Here is a 23,424-nt window from a genome sequence, read left to right on the forward strand (position 1 = left end):
GATATTCTATTCCTTCGTGTTATGAGCACTGTGAATATTACCGTGAAAAAGGTGGATGGTACGACTGTGGAGATCTCTATTGATAGCTCAGCTACAGTGGAGGAGCTGAAGGATGTAGTCTCCATAGTCTTAGTGGCACTGCTATTGGTGCATGCAGGTAGTTCAACAGAGAACGCAAATACCAAAGGTTTCCCAACGACTTATATTCCGTGGGCAAATACTAGCTGATGATAAGACGTTGAAGGACGCAGGTGGGTGGTATAGTTGTGGTAGTCTTCGGACATTGAGGGGATGGGCGACGGCGGCTATCAGGTTTGGATGGAGACGGGTTGACTGTGCATTTGGTCCGCCACTTGGTGCCTCCTGCACATCCCAAGGCAGGCCAGCAAGCAGCTCCTGTACAACAACAACAACAACAACAGCCAACCTTGAGGCTAGGTGAGGCTAGGCATCATAGTGTTGGCCTAGGTGCAGGTGTAGGTGCAGGGGGCCAGAGCGGGTCGCCCTTCTCCATGCCTGGAATGGGACAGGGCGGGATGACACCTGAGGCGTTAGCAGAGATGATGAACAACCCGTTGGTGGAGAGCATGATGTCTAATCCCCAAATCATGAGAAGTAATACCACATGCCTGCGTCGCTCCGCCTGATATAGCGCTTGCCCTAGTATTGTGAAGTGTCAGCCGCGATTAGGCGAGATGATGGTATGGTTCAGGTCTTATTGAGATGAATCCCCAGATGCAGCAGCTCATGCAACAGAACCCCGAGTTGAGGACTCTGATGGAGGACCCGGAGGTCGGCAGGGACGGCACGTTTGAGGTCTTGGTATGTGGTGTTTCCCAGTTCTTACGACAAACCATGCAAGCTGCTCGTAACCCGAGTATGATGCAGGAGATGATGCGTAACAACGATCGGCAGATGGCCAATCTGGACAGCATACCGGGTAGGGCAGCAGCCAACCTTGTGCATGCGTGCATGTGGGCTCAGTATGGGTGTACTTTAGGTGGGTATGCAGCCTTGTCGAGGATGTATCGGGATGTGCAGGAGCCGATGTGGAATGCCGCTTCGGGAGGTACTTGTGGAGTATGTTGAGTAGTGATAGTTGGTCCTCAGCTGATGCACATGCTGGGACTTCATCGGCATCACAGTTGATGCAAGCAATGCAGCAGGATAGGGATGCTGCTGGTCCTAACAACAGGCCTCTTGGCAACCCTTGGGGAGTGGCTGGGCCTCCATCTTCCTCTACTACTACTACTACCGCGCCACCTCCTGCTAATTCTGGTAGTAGTACGCGGGTTGTGTGATACGGAGATCGTGAGCTGATCACATCCTGCATGATCCGACATAGGCTGGATTATCGTGCAGAGATCATAGGGATGCACTATATGATGAATATCTCTCAGGCGTTCAGGGACATCCATCGACGACGACATACTCTGGTGCGTCTAGTGCTACTAACCCAACCCCAGCCATGGCGAACCCCTTTGCATCTATGTTTGGTATGCCCCAGCCTCCGTCCGCTACAGGGGCATCAGCTCAGCAGCAGCCCCAAGGCCCACCATTCAACCCTTTCTTCTCCATGGCTACCTCGACACCCCATAGTAAGGCTGATGTGTAGAAGGAATGGTATGCAATCGAAGGTACGGCTGGTAGCGGCGCTCCTACTGCGGCCCCTCAAGGGCAGGCCAGTGATCCTACAGCTGATTGGTTGTCGAATCCAGCAGTGCAGGATATGATGGGCCGGATGATGAGGGAGATGATGAGCTCTAATACTCAACAGCCACAGCCACAGCAGCAGCAGCAACCGGGACCTACCACTCCAAACGTAATGCCCCTCTGAGTGTCGCTGTTATGGTCACTGAGGCAGGTTGTTGTTCATATGGTCTGTTTCAGACTAATCCTACCGCTCCATCAGTACCATTCCTCTTCCCTATGATGATGAATCCTAGCGCTACTACACCGTCATCCAGCCTATTCAGCCCTCCTATGAATCAGCAGCAGCAGCAGCCTCCCCCTGTCCAGGCAGCCGACCTAGCGGTGCAGTTCCGACCACAGCTGGCTGCATTAGAAAGCATGGGCTTCACCAACCGGCAGCAGAATCTGGATGCACTTAGGCGTGGTGAGTCGGCGGTATCATCTCAAAGCCCATATTTAGTCTTTATGGTCAGCCAATGGCAATGTCAATAGAGCACTGGACCTCCTCTTGGCCGAGCCTTCATCACAGCAAGACGGCGGTCCTCAGCAGCAGCAGCAGTGAGGCCTACCGAGGTTGCGGCAGTCCACGCTACCAGATTCCCATTTTTTCGTACATAACATCACGTCTAGTAGTGTTGGGGTTAGGTCTACGACGATGCAGTTTTTCTCTCGATTGTCGTTGAATGGCGACCCAAGTGTTGACGACTGGTTCGGACGGCAAGCAAGTGGACATATCTAGGTGGAATGTAGGCTGTCGGAACATGAATAACGGGGAGGGGGGGGTAATTGTGGAAGTATCAGATCCTCTATCCCAACTACTTGAATGCTGTCAAGACTGTGCCCGAAGGGCGGAGAATAGCGAAGGCTAAGTGGGCTTGGGGGCTTCTGTGAGTGCTCGGATAGGGGTAGAGGTTTAGGTGTGTCGAGAACCCGACAGTTGTGGAGATGGGTGAGGCTTGTCGAGAACTGCACATACCATGCGTATTAGAGGTAAGACCCGGGTTCGGTCCTCGGTATGGGTATTTTTCTCGCAGGATAAGTGCTATCCCCGAGATTGGTTGGTACGTGGTAGACTGAGAGTAAAGCTTAGTGATGATAATGGCAAGCCGCTGGTATCAGAGATACCCGGAAGTAGGTCGACGGCTCCCTTTATAGTTCGCTCTTCTTAGCCCCAATATTCTTCCTCGCCGGATATGCACGTGTGATAGAGCTTGCCAGGTTGAATTTACCTTGGGTGTTGAATGGTATGGTGAAGCCATTTGTTTTCAGAGCGACAACTACTAGAGAAGATGGGCGAGGTCATACCCACACTGAAGTCGCGGACACATCCTGTGAAGAAGGCGGAGGAGAACCATCATGGTAAGGAGGCGCCGCCAGCATCGTCCTCGGCCAAGGCGGCGGCGACCACCACCTCCCATCCTCATAAGAGTAACAAGAAGAGGAACAAGCGGAAATAATCACCACCAGATGAATACTGAAGCCTCATCCAGTTGCTGTTGAGCATTGGGTTCAACCGCTTATGAGGTCCCTAGCCAGTTAGTGTCATTTCTGTTGTGAATGGTTATTGGCTCGAATTCGTCGTCGTCTTCGTCGGAGGCAGGCAGCCTACGTCGTTTACATAGGATGCCTCGGGCCCATTCTAGTGCTGTCGATGATAGCTGCTTCAAGTGTCGGAGTCCACGATCACAGGTAATACGACGCTGCGTAGGGATGATCTGGGTGAGTGAGAAATGAGAATACAATGACAACCATCTCGAGTGTTGGAATAATCTGGGTTCAGCATGGTGTAGTGCATAGAAGAGGAGCGGTAGTGATGAGACGATGATATGGTCATACCCTGACTTAGATTACGTGTTATGACTGGAGTGGTATCGAAAATAAATAATTATAACTCCAAATTTATGAGGGAGTGCAAAAGAGTTTGCTAGGTCATTTGGCTGTATAGGAGAGCGACTAAGAACCTTCTGGTGCCCGAGGCAAGCGTCGTATGTCAGTTTCATTCGTTATCATCCTCGACATCGTCATCGTCGTCGTGTGATCGGATAAGAGGTCTTCTTCCAAAGCCTCGCTTCGCTGGCCGGAGTCTTACCCTTGAGGATCTATCATGGTTGGAGTTAGAGGATCGGGACTTCATCATAACCAGTGTGTTAAACCATCCACCAAGGGACCGCAGGGTTAAGGAGAAGTAGCTGCTCTAGGTAGACTGCTAGGAAGCTGTTCGTGGTAGGTATGTCAACCGGGACACGGTTCGATACTTCCTGCAGCGTCGCCGACTGTTACGGCGATATGTTTTGGGAAACTCTCGGAGCCTCGAGAGCGATGCAGAGTTTGGTAAGTTAATGGAAGTTCGAGAGGCTCCTCGGTGGATTGAAATTGGTGAGTGTTTAGGTGAGCTATTCTGCAGAGTGAAGGATTTGAAGTCGGGAGGCAGCGGGCAGGGTCAGAGCTCAGAAGTGGCCTCCCTAGGACGATCGGCCCAAAATACTGGGCGGAAACGAATATGGTTGGTGCAGAGAACGCAATGTGAGGAGGTTCCCAGTCGCATTGGGCATATGAGTTGGCGTTCAGGTGGACGGCGAGGCATCCCTGTGGCACCGGGAGCCTTGTTGGTATGTAAGTGCATAGACATAGAAGCTCTATTCCAAGACATAGTAGAGGATGGTGAGAGAGGGTATGAGGGAGGGTTCGAGGGCCGGCATCAAGGTCGGTCGAGGCGCTGCATCCGGGAGGATACTCTCGTGGAGATGTTCCTGTCCAAACTGCTCACACGGTGGGGCTTGGGGGGAGGGGTTTTGGCGGCGAGTCGGGATGGTTGTTAGGTTCTTTGGATGTCCTAATTTCGATCGCTTGATCGATATCATGCATGATAGTACTCGGGTCTACTTCTTATTCGAGTTCTTTGAGGGAGGCGACCTCCTCGACTATATGACGGCGAGAGCCTTACAGAGTCAGAGTCGTCGAAGGTAGTTGGGTGATAACGATATGTGCTAGTCCGCTTGGAGTGTGCCCTTAGGGCCTCGGTGGCAAAGTCAGCTCCACCGGACGAGTCTGGCGAGCTCTGTGGTGAGTCTCCGGAGGAGTCAGTTAGCGAAGACGCCGCGTCCCCTATGTCTTGTCCTGGTGGTGATAGCAGCAAGGTTCGCTTGACGGTCGACAGGCAGGGCTTGAGGAAGTTCTTTGAAGAGGTCACAACACCTGGGAAGGAGGATAAGAGGATTCAACAGCCTCACCAGCCACGAGCTGATGAGGTCTGTCTGGACTCTGGCCAGTGGATAAGTATGCAACTGATGTCGTGCTTTAGGGTGCCTCACGAGAAGAGATAGTGGCAGTCTCGAACACTTCCAAGGAGGCGACGATGAAGATCGGTGGGGAAGTAGAGGCAGAGGAGGAGGAGACGACGACTGCTGTGGTCAGACTGAATGTCAAGGTTAGTGGGAAGATATGTTGTAGGGACGGCGGAGCGATGCAATGATTCAGGAAGTTTGTATTATCCTGGCCAGCTTGAGTACAGCTATAGAGCTGCTCCATTCACTGCATCTAGCACACTTGGACGTATCACCCGAGCAAGTGTTGGTGCATATATCACCGCACACTGGTCGGGTCACATCAGCGGCCCTTACAGATTTGGCTCAGGTCGGTCACAGTCTAGTCAAACTTGTTGTTGTTGTTTCTGCCGTATCGGCATAGGATCGTGTTTGCCTTATTTCAGTGCAGCACGGTGAGTCAACTAAGATGTTCATCCCTGCGCAAATCTGGAAAGGCCCTATACCGGGCCCCCGAGATGTACCATCAGCTGCCTGCAATGCTAGCGACTACTAGGCCGGCTAGGTAGGTGCTCGTAAGAGCTACTGCTGCTTTTCTGATGATCTCAACTGCTGCTACTCTCAGTCTTTGGCTCGCCGGAGATATGTGGTCCGTTGGTGTGGTGGGTCTGGTCATGTGCCTTGGGGGTCCGCTCTGGGCGAGCGCTACTGCTGATGATGAGAAGTGAGCATCCTAAGACTCCTTATACATAACCTTGATTGTCGTGGAAACTAGGTACCGGCATTTCCTGCAGCACGCAGGACCAGATGTGTTCTATTACTTGAGCCAAGTGCAGCATCTCCCTAGTGAGCTGGCAGCGCTTTTGGCAGGCCTACTGCAACCTCAGCCGCAGGTAGAGCCATACGCAGTTCCGTGTGTGTAGACTACTTGTTGGGTTTAGGAGCGACTGACCATCTCGTTGTGTCGGATGTCAGAAGCATTGTCTCCTGAGTTCATGGACGGCTATGATGTGATGGCCGACTCGGAGCCGCACCAACTACTCCAATCCTCATTCGAGACGAGTAAGTTGGCTTGATGATAATAGTGACGAATGCATGCTCTTTGGTTTTATGGCATTGAAACACTAATGTGATCGCGTGACAGGTGACAGCTCACAGCCCCATGTGGGCAAGAGGAGGATGCTATTCAATGCTGTTATCAGGAGTATGGTAGAAGTGTGGAATAAGGTATGAGTGCCGGCTATCAGTACCGGGCTAGATATGTGTTCAGGTCTCTATGGCAATACCATTGTCACCTAAGATGGCACGCAGGACAGATACCAATAACACAGCGACTACAGTGGACAGTACCCGTATCGAGTCGCCTAGTCAGCGCCTAGTGCCTCTTGCGCATTCCACAGCTGCGTCTCCTGTGAACGAAGACGAAGTTGAGAAGACCTAGACTGTCTTGTTGAATTTAATTGACTATTACTTCTTCTTGAATTAAGCTCATCATCATTTACTCGCGACATTATGTACTGTAGTGCCACTAGCGTGGTTGGTCTTCGCTCAGCTATACTCTTCCGAGACATTCAGGCATGATAAGAATCTTATCACACTTAGAATATGATCATACCATCTCCAACTGAATGTATGGAAGATTTGCTCTACTCGTTGATGATAGTCGCTGACCACGTTGATGCTACTACTGCCTATACTAGTACTATTACGGAGCTCACCGGTTTAAGTGGCTATGATGCTAGTACTATTTTTATCCCGAAGTCCATCACCAGTCTGAGTATACTGTTGTACCTTTCCGAGCGCACGTAGCTCGTAGTCGTTATCGTCCCCGAAATGATTTCTTCATCATCATGATCATCATCACTCCGGGGAGTCGTCATTCAAGCGGCTTCTTCGAACGTCGCCTGATAGAGGCTCGATCATTGGGCTCCATCGCCACCCAACCGCCATCGTATCAATGCCTCGACCCTCCATACTATGGCGTTGTGTTCATTCTTAGAGGGGGTCTTCTACGGCCGCTCTACAACAGTGTTACTTTATCATCAATTTCAAGGCCATGCAGGTGAACACAGAAGCAAGCAACACTTCGGTTATGAGACAGCATAATCTCAAAAAACAAAAAGTAGCGCACCGCTCCGCTCCGCTAATACTCATGAATGTGCTCTCAGGTGTGCGAGTCAGCTCTGGAGCACAAGGAGGTGGACTTGTCATGCGACGGTTCTGGCCTTCTTGATATGAGGATCTCCACGGTTCTTAATGCCAACCCGGCCTTTGGTAAGGGTCGGTTGTATTCCCTCTTTGGAGGGTCTAGTCTTGTGCTAGGTTCGTTGGTGGATATTTTGGCGCCGAACACCGACAAAGCAGTCGTGAGCGATGCTGATGAACAGCTCCTTATTAAGGTAGGCATTTCGGCCAACTCGAATGTTATCATTTGCCTCTGTTGTTATTAGTTGACATTTCGCGAGCTAGTGCATGTGAAGTCCATCGTCATTGGAGCTGACCATCCCCCTCAAAGTGGTGAAGATGATGAGGATGATGCGTATTCAGCCCCTATGGCTGTGAAGGTAGCAGGAACGACCACATCGAAGATCTACGTTGTAGGTCTATGGTTTAGGTATATGCCAATCAGCCAGCTATGGACTTCAACGACATCGAATCTGGAAGCGTGAGCCCGGGTATCGTCACACTACGCCTCTGTCCGTTCGAAATGATATGGAATGCACTCAGGTGGGGAGTTCACGTTGAACTTTAGTGGAGGAGACGATGAACGAATGCATTTGATGCAGCATAAATTCTCGGTGAGTGCAATTCGCGCTCGCCCGATCGATCGATAATAGTGATGTGAATTACTTTCGTTATGCTAGCGTGTGAAGGACCTCGCGATTTTCGTTGGAGACAACACGTGCCAGACGGAGTTCTCCTATATAAACCGTCTCCGAGTGATGGGATGTAAGGCGCCGAATTACCATTCGGAATACAAAAAATAATATCGTAGTGGACAACACCAGCAGTAGTGACAAGTTTCATATTCGATATCATGAGTTTGTTCTAGCTACTTGCCATTACGCCTGCTACTGCGTGTGCGGCAGTTGTTTGTGTTGGGATGTTTTTGACTCGAGTAGCTCCTCGACTCAGCGGCCTGGTGCCTCCTTCAGCGGCTATCACACGCTCTACTACAATCCTCACCGTTAGGAAAGGTATGTCCTGGTATGTCTTTGGGGGAGCCTGTGAGCTGTTGGGTCTCAGGTCCTGATGTGGTTATAATGGGCGATGGACAAGTAACCCTTGGCGATATGATTATCAAGGACAATGTTCGTAAACTGAGGCGAATCAACGACAACATCATTGCTGGTTTCGCTGGTGAGTTCATACAGTTAGTCGTTTGGTTGAAGTAATCCCATGTAGGTTCCACGGCGGACTGTCTAGCGTTGATGGATAAGCTGGAAGGAAAGCTAGAGGAGCATCCTCAACAGCTTTTGAGGAGTTGTGTGGAGCTTGCCAAGATGTGGAGAACTGATAAAATATTAAGGCATCTGCAGGTAAGGACTGTGTCCGTTACCACCAGTAGTGCGACCGTCGTCAGGCTGTGATCCTTGTGGCTGATGAGAACATCACATTAGAGGTCACTGGCAATGGGGATGTGCTTGAAGCCAAAGACGGAATATTTGCTATCGGCTCTGGTGGCCCATACGCCTTGGGTAAGCCATGGTTCGCCCAGTGGTGTACTACTACCGTGCGTTAGCCGCTGCAAGAGCGCTTATTGATACCGAATTGACCGCCCACGAAATATGCGAGAAAGCCATGAAGATCGCAGCAGGTAGAGTTTTAGCTACTACTGTGGGGTAGGGATCATTATGGTAGATATATGTGTTCACACCAATCACAACTTTGCTGTGGAAACGTTGAAAAGTGTGACGAAAGATTGAGTAGTCTCATGACCTATTGCTATCAGTTTTTGCTCTACAGTGTTGAGTTCTGAGTAGTACCGATGAATCTTAACAGCATAATCGATGAATCTTAACAAAAATCTTTGACCAGCTAGATGGTGATCCGAAGATCTTTCATCGAGGGACTCTCAAAACTGACCTCAGGGTTTACATCCACCTTGAAAAACCTACTATACTGGTGCGTAACGAAGGAATACTAAGTTCTAGCAATCGCATATTAGCAATGTACACCTAATCTCCCACGGCCACGCTCGCAGATATTTCAAATGCATAGTTCACCTTATATCAGCAATGAGATCAATGTACAGAGGAGGGCAGCCAGTCTCCTATCCATGCTCACTTTAGTGGGCTTGACTCGTCAACTGTTGACATGAGAGCCTCAGTCCTTTACTATGCCCATTTAAGTGAATATCCACAGTGCATGGGTGAGAATGATGCTAGTCTTAGATGACGATACGAATACACCAACGAATGCTGAAGGGCCGAAGAGAATGTGTACATATCTAGATACGGAGATTGGCATTCATGCTCCTACGTGTACTTCCTTGAATACACTACACCAAACGAAACATTCATTTCATTGAAACGGGCTGCTGCAGTGCAGAGCTTCTTCTCAAAGCTATTGAGAGTGGCGACGGTGATAATGCTAATAGCAGTCATGATGAACAGTCAGCTCATTCTCTTTTTTCCTGCTGTTGCCGCTGTTGCTGTTGCTGCTCATGCTTCTGTGCGATCATCTGCACCATCTGTGTAACCCAATCAGAAGGGGCTACCATCAGGTCCAGGAAAGGTGCACTCGCTCGAGGGTTCGGCGACTCGGCAGGTGCAGGGAAAAGCTCCCTCAGTGGGTGGAAGCGGAAACTAGGGCTCTTGCCAATGCGCAGCAGCAGATCCGGCTTCAAGTACCCCTCTGAAAGACAAGATGACAGACCCCATAACGACAACAACAACCGTAATTTGAACTCACGTTCGAACCATCTTCGCATAGCCTCTCGAGAGAATGGCCCTTGAACGGTATCCGACAGGTCCTTATAATACCAGCCTCGTTCCGGAGCTGGAGCCAGTTTTGGACGTTGCGGTGAGGGTGTGGACGGAGGAGTAGCGACCATTGGAGCAGGAGGAGGGACAGGAGGAGCTGCGGCAGCCACTGGTGACCGCCTTCTAGTATCATGATCGGAGGACTGAGCCTCGCTGCTCTTCGCCTCAGGGGAAGACTCACGACGAGCATCACCTTTAACGCTAGGGTGTTTACCTGAACGGTGATTGGTGACACCACAGTGTCGTCCCCCGTATCGACTCACTCTTCCTCTCTGGTCTATCACCATAGGCAGCACGTTCTTCAGGCGACAGATCCTCGAGATCAACCTCGCCTCTCAGAAGTGCACTAAACAATCCTCGACGACGTTCTTCCTCAGTGGAGACCTCCTACAACCAACACAATGCTCCCGACAGAGCTCCTCTCACACTACCTCATTCGTGCTATAGCGGCCACCATTGGTCTCGCTACCATCGTGGGAATCAGGCTGAGGAGACCTACGGGATTGAAGTTAGCTGTCAGTTTCCCACTTGAGTGCTCTCACTTTCCCGGAGCACGATAAGCCTTCGAAGCAACAGGAGCTGGCGGGCCGTCCAATGCAGTTGCTAATGCTCGAGGCGAACTCGGTACATCCTGAGATGCATAGTAAGGCTCTAGCAAATCATAGGAGGAGTACATGGAAGGCTGTAGAGGGTTTCCAAGAGGCACTGTAAAGCTCATCAAACTCATGACGGCAGATCAAACGGCCTGAAGGGGAGGGTGTAGTGGTGATGGATGAGGTGGTAAGTCGTACCCGTATAGGAGTAGATGTCGATTTTGTTATCGACACGCATACGCGGCCAAGTCGTGGCAGTAGAGAAATGACGCCCATCAGGTGCCCACACGCTGATCACTGGGCACTACAGGATGATGCATCGAAATTGAACATAGTGCAGGAGAATTACCTCCGCTCGAAGGCTGCCTACAACCTTGTATTCAGCCATATCCCAGAAGTCCATCTCCCCTGCCATGTTACCGAAGCCGCCTACTACAGCGTACCGGCCATATCGATTCCAACACACCTAACATACCACTCGATCAGCAACTTTGATACCATCCCTTCTTACTGTGTTCCGCTTCGCTTTACCCATGCTATGTACAACATTGAGCTTCCGTATACTAGCCGACCCATCCTCTGTACCACTCGACGACGCCTCAGAAGCATTGCTCTTGATACTGCTAGTGCTGAAAAGAGTCGTCTCAGGTGGGATCCGGCCCGAAATGAGGATGAGCTCTTCCTCGGGATCGTCACCACATGAACCTAACACACGCCTTGGACCACAGCACCTCCATACCACAACTATTACTACTCCCGATTCTATCCTTCCGAGCATTCCCTGGACACCATCCGATATCATGTATAGGGGAGTTGCAAGCGACCCTCGACACTACATTAGATACCAAATCAAAGAGGTAAAGCATGTTAGTGCCATAGTAGCTGAAAACGCAACTGGAGCACCGAGTAACCCTCAGCATGCTGCTGCTCACGTGCTCTTCCCAGATTCGTCTACGTCCAAACTGAGGAGGCCAAGGAGCTTGCTGCCTGAGGCGTTCCAATAGAGGCTTATATCATCACCCTCTGGGAAGCTGTATGACAAGACGAATTTCTGAGGCTCACTCAGCACCGACACATGAACCTGAGCTCAGATCTCTATCGCACCCTTCCAGTATTAGCGGCCTACCGCTGGGCGCCTTTCCGTCCCTCTAGAGACCACACACGCCACCTTTGGCTCGCCTTCTACCTCTGAAATACCACCACATCATAACAACACCAAGTTGAGCATAGCACTCACCAGGACCCGAAGGGGAGAGCTCAATCTGTTGGATACCCGGGATCTTCTGCTCATTGGTAGATGCCTTTCTCGAGTTCAACACTTGTAACTGAAAGCAGCAGCTCCCCACATCCTCCTCCTCCTCCCCCATCTCACGATATCAGCGTCGGGTAATATCCGCACGCAGTAGGCTTCATCATCAGTCCACTTCATTGCTGGCCATAGATGCTTATTCATCCTCTTCATGCGGCTCTCCACAGCCTTGCACCGACCAGCCACACTCCACAAGGCTAGATTGGGTAGCTCACGCTCAGCATCATACCTCTCGAATGTGACCTGGGGTATACGACTGTGATAGGAGGGAAAGCTTCGCTCCGCTGCAAATAGTACCATATAATTGGACAGAGGAGAAAAGTAGAAGTTCTTGAAGCTCTTGGAGTTTGGCGTGGCCACCATAACGATCTCCTTGTAGTCTTTGGTCACGTCATAGACGGTGATACCGTTCTCGTTATTCATACAAGCACAAAGCGTGCCTGGAAAAATGACAAGCGTGGGAATCGAACCTACAACCACACGAATGGCAGTCGCCAGCAATACCATCTGCGTTCCAATGGAAGCCTTCCGCGTTGGTAACGTGGGATCCCTGTAGTGTTATGAGTTTCCTCAACGACTTGTTGAGGAGGTCAAAGCGGTATATCTCGACGCCGTTCTTACAGACCGCAGCAATATCCATCTCGGCAGTCCGGGTTCGATAAAAGGCTCACAAAATTTACAGGGACTAACAGGAATAATAACAAAATGCCCCTCCCAAGGATTGAACCTGGGACTCTTCATGAACAACCTATCCCCCATCCAACTCAACCATCTGAATCACGTCAACGAAGATACCCATTGTTATCATCACGTGTCCATGCTAGCCACCTTACTCCTACAGGCCAAACACACCATCACAAGTCCCTCGAAGTCTTCATCCCTCGAGGCGAGCTAAACGTGGATCGACGACCGAATGCACCTAAACCGTCTTGCTGTTAATGAACAAGTTAAAAGTAACCTACCTCCTCCGCGCCCATAGGAAGACTACTTCTCCTAGCCCGAGACCTGGTTTGTTCACCTCCTCTACTCTGCATGCTATGATGAAAACCAATGGGAGCTCATCGTCACAGCAGCTGACCTTGTCAGTAGATACCCCAAGGGTCCATCTCCGACCATCGCTCCGCTCAGGAGCCGACCCCGGCCTATGCACCGGGCAGAACTGACTACCATGTTCCTAACAAACACCCCGTTGACATGATAGGGACATCAGTCACCTTAGGGAGGGGGCAGTAGCCCTGCCGTCTGAGAATCCAATAAGCACAGCCCCTTGGGGCCTTCTTGCCAGCCCCCCTACGGACCAGCTCAATACATCATCAAGAACCGCCCTTACTGGTGAATGGAGCAAAACCGCGACCTGCCCTCTCTAGGGAAGCTGCAACGAATGCCGTACATCTCATTAACGAACCGACACGCCTTTTCCACCTTTCCGTCCGGACCTGAGACTAGGGAGGTTACTACCAACTAACTGCATAAATATCCTGAGGTTCACTTGAGTCCCCCATGGATTCACCTCTACTGCCTTCATCAGCATCGTCCCCAGTCGCCTCACCTCTCCCCAGCTAACAGGACATGCCAAGTTGAAGGCTCCATCACAGTCTGGATTACATTCAGGGCCTCCCGAGAATCTTCCTCCTCCATTTCTCTGATTTTACGGGCAAACTCTGACTCAGGCTGGTTACGGAAGAGATCCTCTCGGAGCTCAGCGCTACTACAATGCTGAAAATGCAAAACTTGTTTCAAACCTCAGCGGAGCGGAGCTGACACCCTCAGAGGAGGCCTAGGTCGCCTCCGACTCCCCGAACTAGAAGCCTTTACCAGACGGGGACCTCCCAGTGATGAACTCCCGAGAGTCTAAACTGAGAACTCGTAGATGATAAAGAACCTCCCAGTGGAGCCAACTTCCTTCAGCTTATCATCACCCCAACAAACAAGCCTCTCTTGGTCCACAGGTCCTCCCATAGCGGGGAGAGTGCCCTCCCCCTGTCCAAGTAGGAACCTGCAAAACCCTCGTAATTAACTCCAGGGTAGACCCTACTTAGCCACAGCACACACTGCATATCTCGGAAGCTCGATAAGGGCTCCTCTCCCACTCTCAGTCGCCTCAGGAAGGGCCACTTCGTCTTCTTCAAAAGCATACCACTCCTCCAGCTCCTCACATATGCCAACCTTGACGGTGAAACTCGACACCACAAGCCGCCTCTACTACAACTCATACCCTACCTTGCTCATAGCACTAAGGATCTCCCGAGCCGCATGCACCCCTATCCCATCGTCAATACCCTCGACAATCCTCAGATTCGCTGATGGGGAGGCATACGAGGACCCTAGAAATGGCAGCCTTACAGTAAGGGAAGGTCTGGAGGACCATGACCCTCATATGCCCGATTCTATTCAGTAGTGTCTTCACAGGAGGCAACGCCCCTTCTATCACTGGGTCTACCATAACATGGTATGTGCCTGCGTGCAAGGATGAGGCTCACGGACCTCAGAATAGATCTCACCCAGAAGCTTAGGCCGCATAGTAGCAAGATGGAAGAATATCTCGAAAAGGGATGAGTATCAACCTACCCCAACTACCACTACCTCGCATGCCCCTCCCCAAGCCATCACTATCAGCGACCAAGCCTTGACCTTGCTCTCCTCCATAGCTCGTATGAAAACCTCTGTTCGCTGTCCATAGGTCAGGTCTGAGGGATGATAGCAATATACTTCATGCTTCCAAGGCTTCCAGCTCCTACCTTTGAGGAGTATCGGATCCCCTTCTCTACTGCATGCCCAGTCCAGTTCAAAGCCTAGTGCATTGTAACCAACAAGATCATACAAGGCCACAGCCACCTTCCACCATGCTGCCTAACGACACCACCATCATCCCCTCATTACCTTTTACACCTACCCAGCTCCACTCTGACTGGCCGCCCCCCGCTCTGGTGTTGTGCCCGATAGCAAACAGGATCTGCAAGCTACCGTTAATGAGGTTCCTAACCCCCCCTTAACTGTCTTAGTGGGGGTGTCCTTCACCCCTAGTAGCCGTAACATAACATTAGCTCGAACTCCACCCGATATCTCCACCTCTACAGTGCGACTCCAACACGTATCGAACTTCCTGAAAAGCACCAACATCACTAGACCCTACCCCATAGATGACTAGTACTACTACCTAAGCTCTCGATGAGTAACCCTACCAGCCGCCCCACATGCCCTCAGCAACTGCCCTGCCATATCTCGACACTCTCGCCGTTCATTAACCAGCATGCCACTACTAGCCTCCACCTCATAGCTGATCGATGGTCTTCGGACGGATGCTGACGAAGAGTTACTCATAACGAGGCAAGCTAGAAGAGACCGTCATTGAGTGCACTAGGAACTACAGGCCACTACTCTAGACAGTGTAATGAAACAAAGCTTAAGAGCTTATTGGGCCTCTGCTTTTTTAGCAGCAGCAGCAGCTTCCTTCTTCTTTTTCTCAAGGATTGCCGCCTTCTCAGCCGCCTTGGCCTTCTCTATCACCTCTATCTCGATAAAGTCCTGCTTATCCTGCAATGAGAGATGTATGCACTACTCCCAATATGTACAAAACAGTGTTGGAGTAAATGATCGTATTCCTCAGCTGAGTCCAGAAGTTTCCTCACTAACTATAGAAGTTTACATACAAATTCGTGTACAAGCGTACAGAAGCCAATGGGAATTCCTCAATTTTCATCCTCAAAATTTCCGCAAATGCCACCTACACATGTAGTTGACTACGTGCATATCTTCCCACACCGGTACAATATGAACATGGCGATATGTTGGAGTTTCACGACCCGCTTTACGTGAAGTGGCGTAAAACTCGGTGGAAAAGGCGATATTCGCGGTGATATGCAGTAGTCGTGAAATATATTTTTCACTAGTGTTTTTCATATCACTAGGATGAAACCCCAATATGCACTATAATATAGAAATAGATACTACTAGTTATACTCACAAATGTAAATATACCACTACCTGTAACCAGCGGCTTACCTCAGCCTCGAGATCCCGACCGTCCTTTATGTATTCCTCAACATACCCAACTACAGGGTATCTAGATGAGAGCAATCACTAGAGCACGGGGGGAGAGACCCAAGACGGTACTTGTCGTGGAAATGCTTCACCCACGAGAGAAGGGCCTTCCTATACTGAGGCTTCTCCTTCTGGACTTCATCCCAATCTGTTCGGTTGGCATCTTCAGGCTTCAGCGAGAGCAGGCACATAGACACGGTGCAGTCCTGATAGAAAAATCGTCAAATAGCTTCCCCTCGAGTAACCACGTACCTTGCCAGCCCATATCTTAGCGTAGTGCTCGCCAGGCACCCCAAGCATACGGCTTTTAGTGACATCATAGACCTTTCCCTTAAGGCCCATGTACATTTTCTTGTCAGCATTATTACGACCATCAAAGCGCTGTAATGCGGCAAAGGAGAAGACTAGACGGCCTTTAGAGTCTTTATACGGCTCGGGACTAGGAGCAGGACTTTGCTCCCGAGTAAGATACCTGCATAGAAGGGCATGACCCCAGGCCCTACTTGCGACCGATCAGTGGAAGAGGAAATACTTACTGGAAGAAACCCATAGGAACGTAAAACGCGAAAAACTGTGAAAATGTTTCCTCCCCTGCCGGCTACTACCACATCAAGGCCGCACCCAAAATGCATATGAGAGCTACCCAGGAGGGAAGATAAGCGCTATCGTTCAGCATAGTAAAAACCAACAGTAACGCTAACATGAACCGAATAGTAATCAACAGACACTAGTAGAGAGTCAAATCTTGTTTATCTTGAGAATCTTGCATTTCCTCAACGCTAAGGATCAGTAGCTGGGGATAAACATTCTTACTCCCCATAGCAGACTGGTGCTAACATATTCTACATGGCCTCCTGTAACATTTTTTCGAGGAAGATGTGACCAGTTCACTCAGGATTGGAATTTTAGGCGTATGTGAGCGCTTTTTAGATGATTTTACGAAGCTAGATTTCAGTGCGTATCTTAGTCCTCGTAGTAGCTTGCATTGTAGGGAGGTTAACCTCCTCTACCTAATCATGTCGGGAGGACATCTATCGAAGGACTTCTTCCAGCTTATAAGGGCTATCGGGGAGAGCAAGTACTGACTAGCTTCATGCAGGGCTTGTCGTTAGGGGTAGGGGTGGCTTAGGTCGAAGCAAGAGGAGGATAAAATCATACAGGGCGAAGTACAGGTGCTCAAACGGAAACTGCTAGAGCCCAATATCTCCTCTAAGAAGATGAAAGAGTAACCTCAGGGGTACCTCATTCTCCAGCTAGATAGTCTAGATGTCATTAGGTATATGATCCGGGCTGTTTATGTGGAGATGCTCGGTCATGACGCTTCCTTTGCCTACATCCATGCGGTCAAACTGGCTCAAGATAAGGTGGGAAAGTACACCATAGATTCACTTGAAGTCTACTGCTTAGAACGTATACAGCAAGAAGGTGGGGTATATGGCCTCCTCCTTGTTCCTAAATGGTGATGATGAACTTATGTTACTGCTGGTCAACACCATGCAGCGGGACTTGGGCAGTAGTCTACCCTACAACACTCTATGCTTCACATCCTCCTTATAAGGTTCCAACTTCCTAGAGACCTGTGCCGCCCTGTCGGCGATCACACAGCTGGTCAATGCAGAGATGATCCCGGCTATCCTGCCTTTGGTCACCAAGTTATTGACACATACTCAGGATGCAGTGAGGAAGAAGGCCATTATATGTAAGTATGCTGCAGTGGGTGCTCGCCTAGAGACAGAATATGTTTACTAGGCTGCTCTTCACCGATAGTAGAAGCTCACACACACAACTCTGGATAGAAGTCCACAGAAACAAGTCGAAATTCGGAAAATTTGCTCCCAGAATTTTCATATTGTCATCGACCCATGTAGTTGAGGATGTGCATATTTTCTTCTTCCTCTCAGGTATCCAGCACTTTTTTAGACTATCACCAGACTCGGTGGTTGATGATGTCCAGCAAGATGTCCGTAGAGCTCTGTGTGATCCAGATCCGGCAGTGATGGGAGCTAGCTTGAATCTCCTTAGGGACATTATTCGTTACGATCCCGAGTCCTGCAAGGACCTGGTAATACGGTTGGTAAGGCAAGGAGGGCTAGTTCTGGAGTCAGGTGCCATCTCTGGTCAACATCTTGAAGCAAATCATAGAGCATAGGTTGCCGAGGGACTTTGATTACCATCGTATGCCGGCCCCCTGGCTGCAAGTGAATTTAGTGAACCTTCTGGGTATGCTGGGAGAAGGAGATCAAGGTTGGTGCTGGGCGAGTGACAGGGTGGCGAAGGGGACTATTTAGCGTGGATGAGGTGCTTATCGTATCGCGGTTGTTAGTCTCGAGACAGTGGACTGTCGTGGTTAGTTTTGTTGATTGTTAGGAGATTTGACTCAGTGGTTAGTGTTCTTGACGTGCTATCTGATCGCTCCGGTTCAATTCCTAGTTGAGGCATTTAAACTCATTCAATCCTTGGCGGTTCCCTCTCAGATGTGAGCGCCCAAGTGTACGATATAGTCCAGGAGACTATGCGGCGTGCTGACACCGGCGTCAATGCGGGCTACAGTGTTGTCTATGAGTGTGTTAAGTGTGCTGCTAAGCTCTACCCTAGCCATACCCTCCTCGAACAAAGTGCTGCGTCAATCTCCAAGTTCCTCCAGAGCGACAGTCACAATCTTAAGTATCTAGGAGTGACAGGACTTGCAATGATTGTAGTACAGGATATGCTATGAAGTAGTGGTCTTGTAGTCCTGGTCGTCAGATCACAGTGAACCCTGATTACGCTAGAGAGCATCAGCTGAAGGTTGTGGAGTGTCTAGAAGATCCTGATGAAACCCTAAAGAGACGTAAGAATCTTGCTGGTGTCCCGCTCGGCTGGTTTTGGCAGTGTATCGAGGCATAGTTTCTATATCCATGAGGGTTCTATACACGAGTAGATGATGGAGCCTTATTTAGGTACACTGGACCTCCTCTACCGCATGACCAACCCTGCTAACGTCATTGTGGTATGTGCTAAGATGCTACAGAATCTTCGTTCGTCCCATGACGTCCACCTCCGCAGGGATCTGGTAAGTACCTGTCTAATGCCTCTGATGAGGTTAGTCCCAGTAGAAAGGTCTTCTACTCGGTCTCATTCTTCTTTTATTAGTGTACCTATCGTATTCGGTCAGGTCCGTAAAGTGGGGTCCTTAGCAGAGCGGTATTCGCCATCTAATCAGTGGTACGTTGAGACCATGAACCAGGTCTTCACTCTAGCCCCGTCTCTGGTGCCGTCATCACTACCCACCTCCCTCATGCGTTTGGTGGCGGAGAGCGGCGAGGAGGATCCTGAGTTCCGAGTGTAGGCCACCGAGTGCCTCCCTGGGTATGAATGGTGATGGTGCTTCTCTTTAGGTGGGCTGTGAACACCTATGTGAAGATGTTGGCTGCCAGCTCGGATGACTTGCCTGATGTTCTTGTTAGAGTCGTGGCTTGGGTAGTCTAAGGGGCCTAGCGGCCTTCGTTATGAGATAACATCCATGTAGGTGCTAGGCGAGTACGGGTGTATGTGCACACTCAGTGGGTATACCATTGATGACATAATAGACCTTCTGGCTCAAGCAGTGGATCGTCCAGCATTTACTGAGGTCGGTCCTCGGTCAGATGCCGATTCGTGTATAGTCGGTGTTGTGGTAGGCTAGAGTAACTCGAGGGTATCTATTTTCATCGATGATGAAGTTACTAAGTCAGGAGCAACAGCAGACTACTGCTACGCCTTCCGTTGACACTGTAGGGCTCTCTCTTGTCCAGTAGCCTCACTTAACCATCCCTAGGTCCGACGAGCCCTCCGCAAATACAGTACTGACCCGGACATGTATCAGAGGAGCCTCGAGTAGTGTTATTGGACTTTATGTTCTCCCGTATACTCCAGGGTAGATACCTCAAGATCCTGGATGGCTCACCTAACCTGCTACCGTCGGCCTTCCCGTATGATGAGGCCAACTATGAGCGATCAGACTCTCTCATCGACGTATCCCTATCCTTCCTTGATGACATGGTGGATAGGGCAATAGCGGAGGGCATGAAGGAGTAAGAGGATGGTGTCTCGGAGATGGGCTGATCTGCCTACTTACAGATACGGTCGGCCTAATGTCGTAGAGTATGCTGGTCAATCGCCGTCGTCTTGTTCGTACGAAGAGCGCCACTGGGGGCCCTCTGGTCTCAACTTCACGCCTTATAGTGCGCCTACTAAGCCGTCCCACGTAGCAATATCGCAGCCTAGTAGCAGTACAGTAACAACGGCAGTAGCAGCAGTGCCTCGGCGGGATTCGGAGGCATGGCGAGCCTCTTCAACGGTGAGAGGGCATAGCCCTTCAAAGTGGAGTCGTTTCACGCTGGTGTGGTATCATCGAAGTCATGTGCATGCGTGCGCACCTCAGGCCCCGTCCAGCCCTTACCAATCCGGCTCTGCCCAGTCCCAAGCAGCAGGTGGTCTTAGAGTGAACGCTCCAAAGAAGTGGGGTCCCAGCGGCTTCAACGCTCGAAAACCCTCCGCCACTTCGGAGGAGGTCGTCCCGACAGCAAAGGCTACTGCCACAGTGAGCTGTAGGTGATAGTCTGGCATTGCTGGTGACTGATTGTGTCCGTGGTATTAGCTCCCGAGCCAAGTACGAGGGCACGGCCTTCCGTGGCTTCCGCCTATCCCAGTACGGATGAGTTACGTCGTAGAGCCGCACAAGAGAAGATGGCGGGCGCCTTGTTTGCTGGTATTGGTAGTAGCCCTGCTCCACGACAACCCATGGCTGGCTCGAGATCAGTGTAGGCTTGGGAGGAATCTTAGCTGTGCGTGTGATGGTGAGGTCCTCAGGGTGGGGCAGCCAGGATATTCACGGTCTAAGGAGGGAGGTGCAGGGCCGCAGGGTGGTGCTGAAGCAGTTGATCTGTTGGACCTTTTTGGGACTCCTACTGATCATCAAGAGGCACAGCAAGCTACAGCTGAAGGTAGTAGTCCTATGGAGGGTCGGCTGTGAGAGGAGAACTTGGCCTTGCCCTCAGCTGCGGCACCAGTGCCCACTGCCTCACCCTTGGATATATTGTCTTCTAGTGAGGATGACCTGTTGGGTGGCATGGCCTCATCGCCGTCTGTTCCGGAGGCCCCGGTGGGACAGGGTGTTGGGCAGGTATTATTATAAAAGCTTCTTGTGCTTGAGGAATCCCCTTGGTCCGTCAGTTGGACTTGTTCGCGCCCTCTCCCGTGTCGCATGAGGCTACCGAAGTGAAGTTGAGGCCTCTGGACATTACCATCGAGCAGCTTGGTGGGGACTGGCAAAAGCTGCAGGGGTCCTGCGAGATACAGATCTCTCTATCCCATGTAAGGAATGTTGCTGCTTCGCTCCGCTGTTGATATTATTTGCGATGCTAGGTTCCGGACGTGTCCAGCAAGTTGACTGGAATTGTCGGCTTCCACCTGGTGGAGGTGATCGGGGATGAGCGGGTCTTTGCTGCAAGCACACCCTCAGGGGAGATGGTCTTTGCACACTGTAAGGGTAGGCCGTTATGATGACCGTCACTGTGGTGTTATCGTTAGGTCGGGAAACAGCCTCACACGCGGAGTTGATCCTAGTGGCATCGTCCTCAGCAGCAGGAGCTCTGGCACGAGAGCTCGTCGAGAAGGCTACGGGGAAGTAGATGTTCCTGTTGTGTTTCGATTGGTGGTAGTTATGTTTCTTACGATGAGGCGGTGTTGTGGTATGAGTATTTGAGGTGGTATGACCTCGTCCCTCGCTAGGCTTGCTATTACCAGCGACCATAGTGTCGTACGATTGCTATGTTGCGATTTGTTCATGATCGGTCGCCGACCCCTTCATTACCACCCACCCGTCCACCCGGCTCCATTGGCCTCTTTCCTCCCCCAAGGCCTTCGAGGGCCGAAGCAGCAGTGAAAGCAAGGGTGACTGCCAGCACGCAGACTACCGATGTCGACGGTCCTCACCCTGTAGCACAGAGGGATAGTATAACGTCTGCCGCTGGTACGACCGCCGTGTTGGGGCCTGATATACGCAGTGACGCGGGTATAAGGAAATTGGCGTCGTCTCTGACAAAGCTCCCATTGGGGGAAAATGGTCGTATGAGAGTGAGGCGAATGATCGGACAAGTAAGTGTTAGGAGCAGGTGAGGATGATAGACCTTGTGCTTTCAGGAGGTACGGAAGCACCCAGAGTTGAGACCAGTGGTTCGGTCCATAGGGAAATTGAAAAGCGCGAGTAACGCGGCCCTGGTGGAGATGTGTATTGTCACCAACACTTTGGATGAGGCTAGGAAGATCTCCCGAGCTTATTTGGCACGAAAGGCTGGCAAGCCGACTAAGAGGGCATCTCCTATGGCCGCCTTGGCCTCCCCTTACAATCGGACATCTGAGGCCGAAAGCTGTGGTTTGACTTTGATTGAACGTTTGTTTGCTGATATACTATCCCATGGGGCTCGTCAGGAGGCTGATACTGCTGCTACTGCTTCTGCTGAGGAGGTGGAGGTGGAGGAGGGTCTTTTTTCCTCCCCTGCTCCTCCTCATCCTCCTTGTAGTAGTGTTGAGAAGGATGCCACTACCTGTACTAGTGCTTCCACTACTGACTCTAGCTGCTGTAGTGGGACTAGTCCGGCCTTGACTAGTGAGCCCGATGAGACGATAGTCCTGCCTGATGACTTTCTTTATGGAGTTAATAAGAATGACTCCTCCTCCTCCTTGTCAAGACCTCCATCGTCCTATATCCCTTTGGTTACTGTAGATAATTTCGACTTCTCCTCGTCTGAGCTTCTGTCTACCATCAATGTCGGCAACAACAACAACAACACGGAGGTTCTCCTCCCTGCTGCCCAGCCAGGTGGGGAGTTGAAGAACCTCTATCCTAGAGAGCAGGGAGAGGAGCAACACCAGCTTACCAGTGATAGCGTCATGCTTGAGGGAGGCGGCGGTTCCTCTGCTCTGATGAGAGTATAAAGTTATAAAAATGCGGTATGAAAGTATATCCACTTTGTTCCTCCTAGCGAGGCCTTTCCTGTTGTGTTGTTATCGTAATCGGTCGAGGCTAGGCTGGGGCATGTTATTGCAGTATATAATTTCTGATGACTTTACGGATTCGTGGAGCGCAGAGCTCTCAAGGAGATTTCGGTGGCTCGAGAGCAGCTGGTTTAGGCTCATCTTCGCATTTTTCGATACAGTAGTAGCTGCAGGGGCTGTTGGTTCATGTTGCCTTATATGTGATCGGCATCCTGAATGGGTAGTAGCCGTTGCCTCTTAGTGTTGGAGGAGTTACGCCACCCGGAAGTGACCACCTAGGAGCTGGCCAAGCTTTGCCCCCTAATGGCATGGTCCTTAAACCTCCAACGCCTCATCAGGTAGGGTCTACCCTGGTAGTGGGTGAGGGATGCCTCATGCAGGTCCCATGGCCCTACGACCTACAGTGCATCCTTAGGCTACCACTGGACATAGCGGAACGGCTGCGGCCTGTATTGGAAGAGGTCAGTCTAGATGTGGTGTTGGACGGTGAGTGAGTTTATAGGGCTATTCGAAGCAGCTGGATG

General features: G+C 50.7%; 9 protein-coding genes across 9 annotated transcripts; 6 read left to right on the top strand and 3 right to left on the bottom strand.

Moving 5' to 3' along the window:
- Positions 1–21: 21 nt before the first annotated feature.
- Positions 22–2,254, top strand: Pmar_PMAR012523 (Ubiquilin-3, putative; the record flags this gene model as incomplete). The annotated part of the gene is made up of 12 exons (XM_002787700.1): positions 22–114; positions 158–251; positions 313–438; positions 469–615; positions 713–792; positions 841–940; positions 1,001–1,069; positions 1,111–1,278; positions 1,401–1,598; positions 1,638–1,822; positions 1,891–2,116; positions 2,166–2,254. 12 exons carry the CDS (start codon positions 22–24, stop codon positions 2,252–2,254), a joined length of 1,575 nt encoding a protein of 524 aa, XP_002787746.1.
- Positions 2,255–2,375: 121 nt separating this feature from the next.
- Positions 2,376–3,149, top strand: Pmar_PMAR012524 (Signal recognition particle 19 kDa protein, putative; the record flags this gene model as incomplete). Its single annotated transcript, XM_002787701.1, has 5 exons — positions 2,376–2,438; positions 2,494–2,561; positions 2,610–2,682; positions 2,727–2,823; positions 2,962–3,149. The coding sequence occupies 5 exons, from the start codon at positions 2,376–2,378 to the stop codon at positions 3,147–3,149; spliced, it is 489 nt and encodes a 162-aa protein (XP_002787747.1).
- Positions 3,150–3,343: 194 nt separating this feature from the next.
- On the top strand, positions 3,344–6,396 carry Pmar_PMAR012525 (hypothetical protein; the record flags this gene model as incomplete). Its single annotated transcript, XM_002787702.1, has 14 exons — positions 3,344–3,381; positions 3,920–4,023; positions 4,081–4,215; positions 4,261–4,462; positions 4,512–4,655; positions 4,706–4,940; positions 4,994–5,123; positions 5,170–5,325; positions 5,402–5,475; positions 5,525–5,679; positions 5,731–5,848; positions 5,897–6,017; positions 6,100–6,182; positions 6,226–6,396. 14 exons carry the CDS (start codon positions 3,344–3,346, stop codon positions 6,394–6,396), a joined length of 1,866 nt encoding a protein of 621 aa, XP_002787748.1.
- A 615-nt stretch (positions 6,397–7,011) lies between these two features.
- Positions 7,012–7,700, top strand: Pmar_PMAR012526 (conserved hypothetical protein; the record flags this gene model as incomplete). The annotated part of the gene is made up of 6 exons (XM_002787703.1): positions 7,012–7,077; positions 7,124–7,229; positions 7,278–7,354; positions 7,406–7,519; positions 7,570–7,620; positions 7,683–7,700. The coding sequence occupies 6 exons, from the start codon at positions 7,012–7,014 to the stop codon at positions 7,698–7,700; spliced, it is 432 nt and encodes a 143-aa protein (XP_002787749.1).
- Positions 7,701–8,058: 358 nt separating this feature from the next.
- Pmar_PMAR012527 (ATP-dependent protease hslV, putative) lies at positions 8,059–8,881 on the top strand (the record flags this gene model as incomplete). Its single annotated transcript, XM_002787704.1, has 6 exons — positions 8,059–8,152; positions 8,202–8,315; positions 8,361–8,494; positions 8,539–8,653; positions 8,698–8,772; positions 8,817–8,881. The coding sequence occupies 6 exons, from the start codon at positions 8,059–8,061 to the stop codon at positions 8,879–8,881; spliced, it is 597 nt and encodes a 198-aa protein (XP_002787750.1).
- Positions 8,882–9,510: 629 nt separating this feature from the next.
- On the bottom strand, positions 9,511–12,529 carry Pmar_PMAR012528 (hypothetical protein). The gene is made up of 16 exons (XM_002787705.1): positions 12,347–12,529; positions 12,140–12,282; positions 11,906–12,085; positions 11,771–11,858; positions 11,660–11,721; positions 11,466–11,614; positions 11,288–11,415; positions 11,045–11,238; positions 10,883–10,999; positions 10,732–10,837; positions 10,615–10,685; positions 10,483–10,571; positions 10,372–10,435; positions 10,204–10,327; positions 9,870–10,154; positions 9,511–9,812 (listed from the first exon to the last, which is right to left on the bottom strand). Exons 1-16 carry the CDS (start codon positions 12,480–12,482, stop codon positions 9,577–9,579), a joined length of 2,172 nt encoding a protein of 723 aa, XP_002787751.1. The 5' UTR covers positions 12,483–12,529; the 3' UTR covers positions 9,511–9,576.
- Positions 12,530–12,649: 120 nt separating this feature from the next.
- Pmar_PMAR012529 (hypothetical protein) lies at positions 12,650–15,094 on the bottom strand (the record flags this gene model as incomplete). Its single annotated transcript, XM_002787706.1, has 15 exons — positions 12,650–12,733; positions 12,921–13,016; positions 13,057–13,132; positions 13,173–13,278; positions 13,353–13,401; positions 13,448–13,550; positions 13,725–13,838; positions 13,878–14,008; positions 14,063–14,103; positions 14,186–14,278; positions 14,323–14,383; positions 14,426–14,529; positions 14,581–14,692; positions 14,807–14,945; positions 15,000–15,094. The coding sequence occupies 15 exons, from the start codon at positions 15,092–15,094 to the stop codon at positions 12,650–12,652; spliced, it is 1,404 nt and encodes a 467-aa protein (XP_002787752.1).
- A 129-nt stretch (positions 15,095–15,223) lies between these two features.
- On the bottom strand, positions 15,224–16,562 carry Pmar_PMAR012530 (membrane-associated progesterone receptor component, putative). Its single transcript, XM_002787707.1, has 5 exons — positions 16,489–16,562; positions 16,136–16,355; positions 15,956–16,089; positions 15,845–15,905; positions 15,224–15,376 (listed from the first exon to the last, which is right to left on the bottom strand). The coding sequence occupies exons 1-5, from the start codon at positions 16,557–16,559 to the stop codon at positions 15,254–15,256; spliced, it is 609 nt and encodes a 202-aa protein (XP_002787753.1). The 5' UTR covers positions 16,560–16,562; the 3' UTR covers positions 15,224–15,253.
- Positions 16,563–16,899: 337 nt separating this feature from the next.
- On the top strand, positions 16,900–22,840 carry Pmar_PMAR012531 (conserved hypothetical protein; the record flags this gene model as incomplete). The annotated part of the gene is made up of 26 exons (XM_002787708.1): positions 16,900–16,961; positions 17,013–17,108; positions 17,160–17,247; positions 17,291–17,396; positions 17,442–17,582; positions 17,785–17,945; positions 17,989–18,127; positions 18,358–18,578; positions 18,629–18,713; positions 18,823–18,935; positions 19,038–19,207; positions 19,261–19,342; positions 19,392–19,493; positions 19,543–19,635; positions 19,680–19,738; positions 19,783–19,935; positions 19,982–20,108; positions 20,286–20,451; positions 20,502–20,664; positions 20,714–20,847; positions 20,902–21,026; positions 21,077–21,217; positions 21,269–21,386; positions 21,434–21,530; positions 21,763–22,000; positions 22,046–22,840. The coding sequence occupies 26 exons, from the start codon at positions 16,900–16,902 to the stop codon at positions 22,838–22,840; spliced, it is 3,975 nt and encodes a 1,324-aa protein (XP_002787754.1).
- Between the last annotated feature and the right edge of the window lie 584 nt (positions 22,841–23,424).

Source organism: Perkinsus marinus (assembly GCF_000006405.1).
Source record: "Perkinsus marinus ATCC 50983 genomic scaffold scf_1104296929318, whole genome shotgun sequence".
NCBI classification, from domain to species: Eukaryota; Perkinsozoa; order Perkinsida; family Perkinsidae; genus Perkinsus; species Perkinsus marinus.

Coding starts and splice junctions, on each gene's coding strand:
- Pmar_PMAR012530 (XM_002787707.1), bottom strand. CDS start 16,559: ATGCTGAACGATAGCGCTTATCTTCCCTCCTGGGTAGCTCTCATATGC. Junction 16,356..16,488: donor TTGGGTGCGGCCTTGATGTG/GTAGTAGCCGGC, acceptor CCTTCTATGCAG/GTATCTTACTCGGGAGCAAA. Junction 16,090..16,135: donor CTAAGATATGGGCTGGCAAG/GTACGTGGTTAC, acceptor TTTTTCTATCAG/GACTGCACCGTGTCTATGTG.
- Pmar_PMAR012528 (XM_002787705.1), bottom strand. CDS start 12,482: ATGGATATTGCTGCGGTCTGTAAGAACGGCGTCGAGATATACCGCTTT. Junction 11,000..11,044: donor GTAAAGCGAAGCGGAACACA/GTAAGAAGGGAT, acceptor GTGGTATGTTAG/GTGTGTTGGAATCGATATGG. Junction 10,155..10,203: donor TGATAGACCAGAGAGGAAGA/GTGAGTCGATAC, acceptor ATCACCGTTCAG/GTAAACACCCTAGCGTTAAA.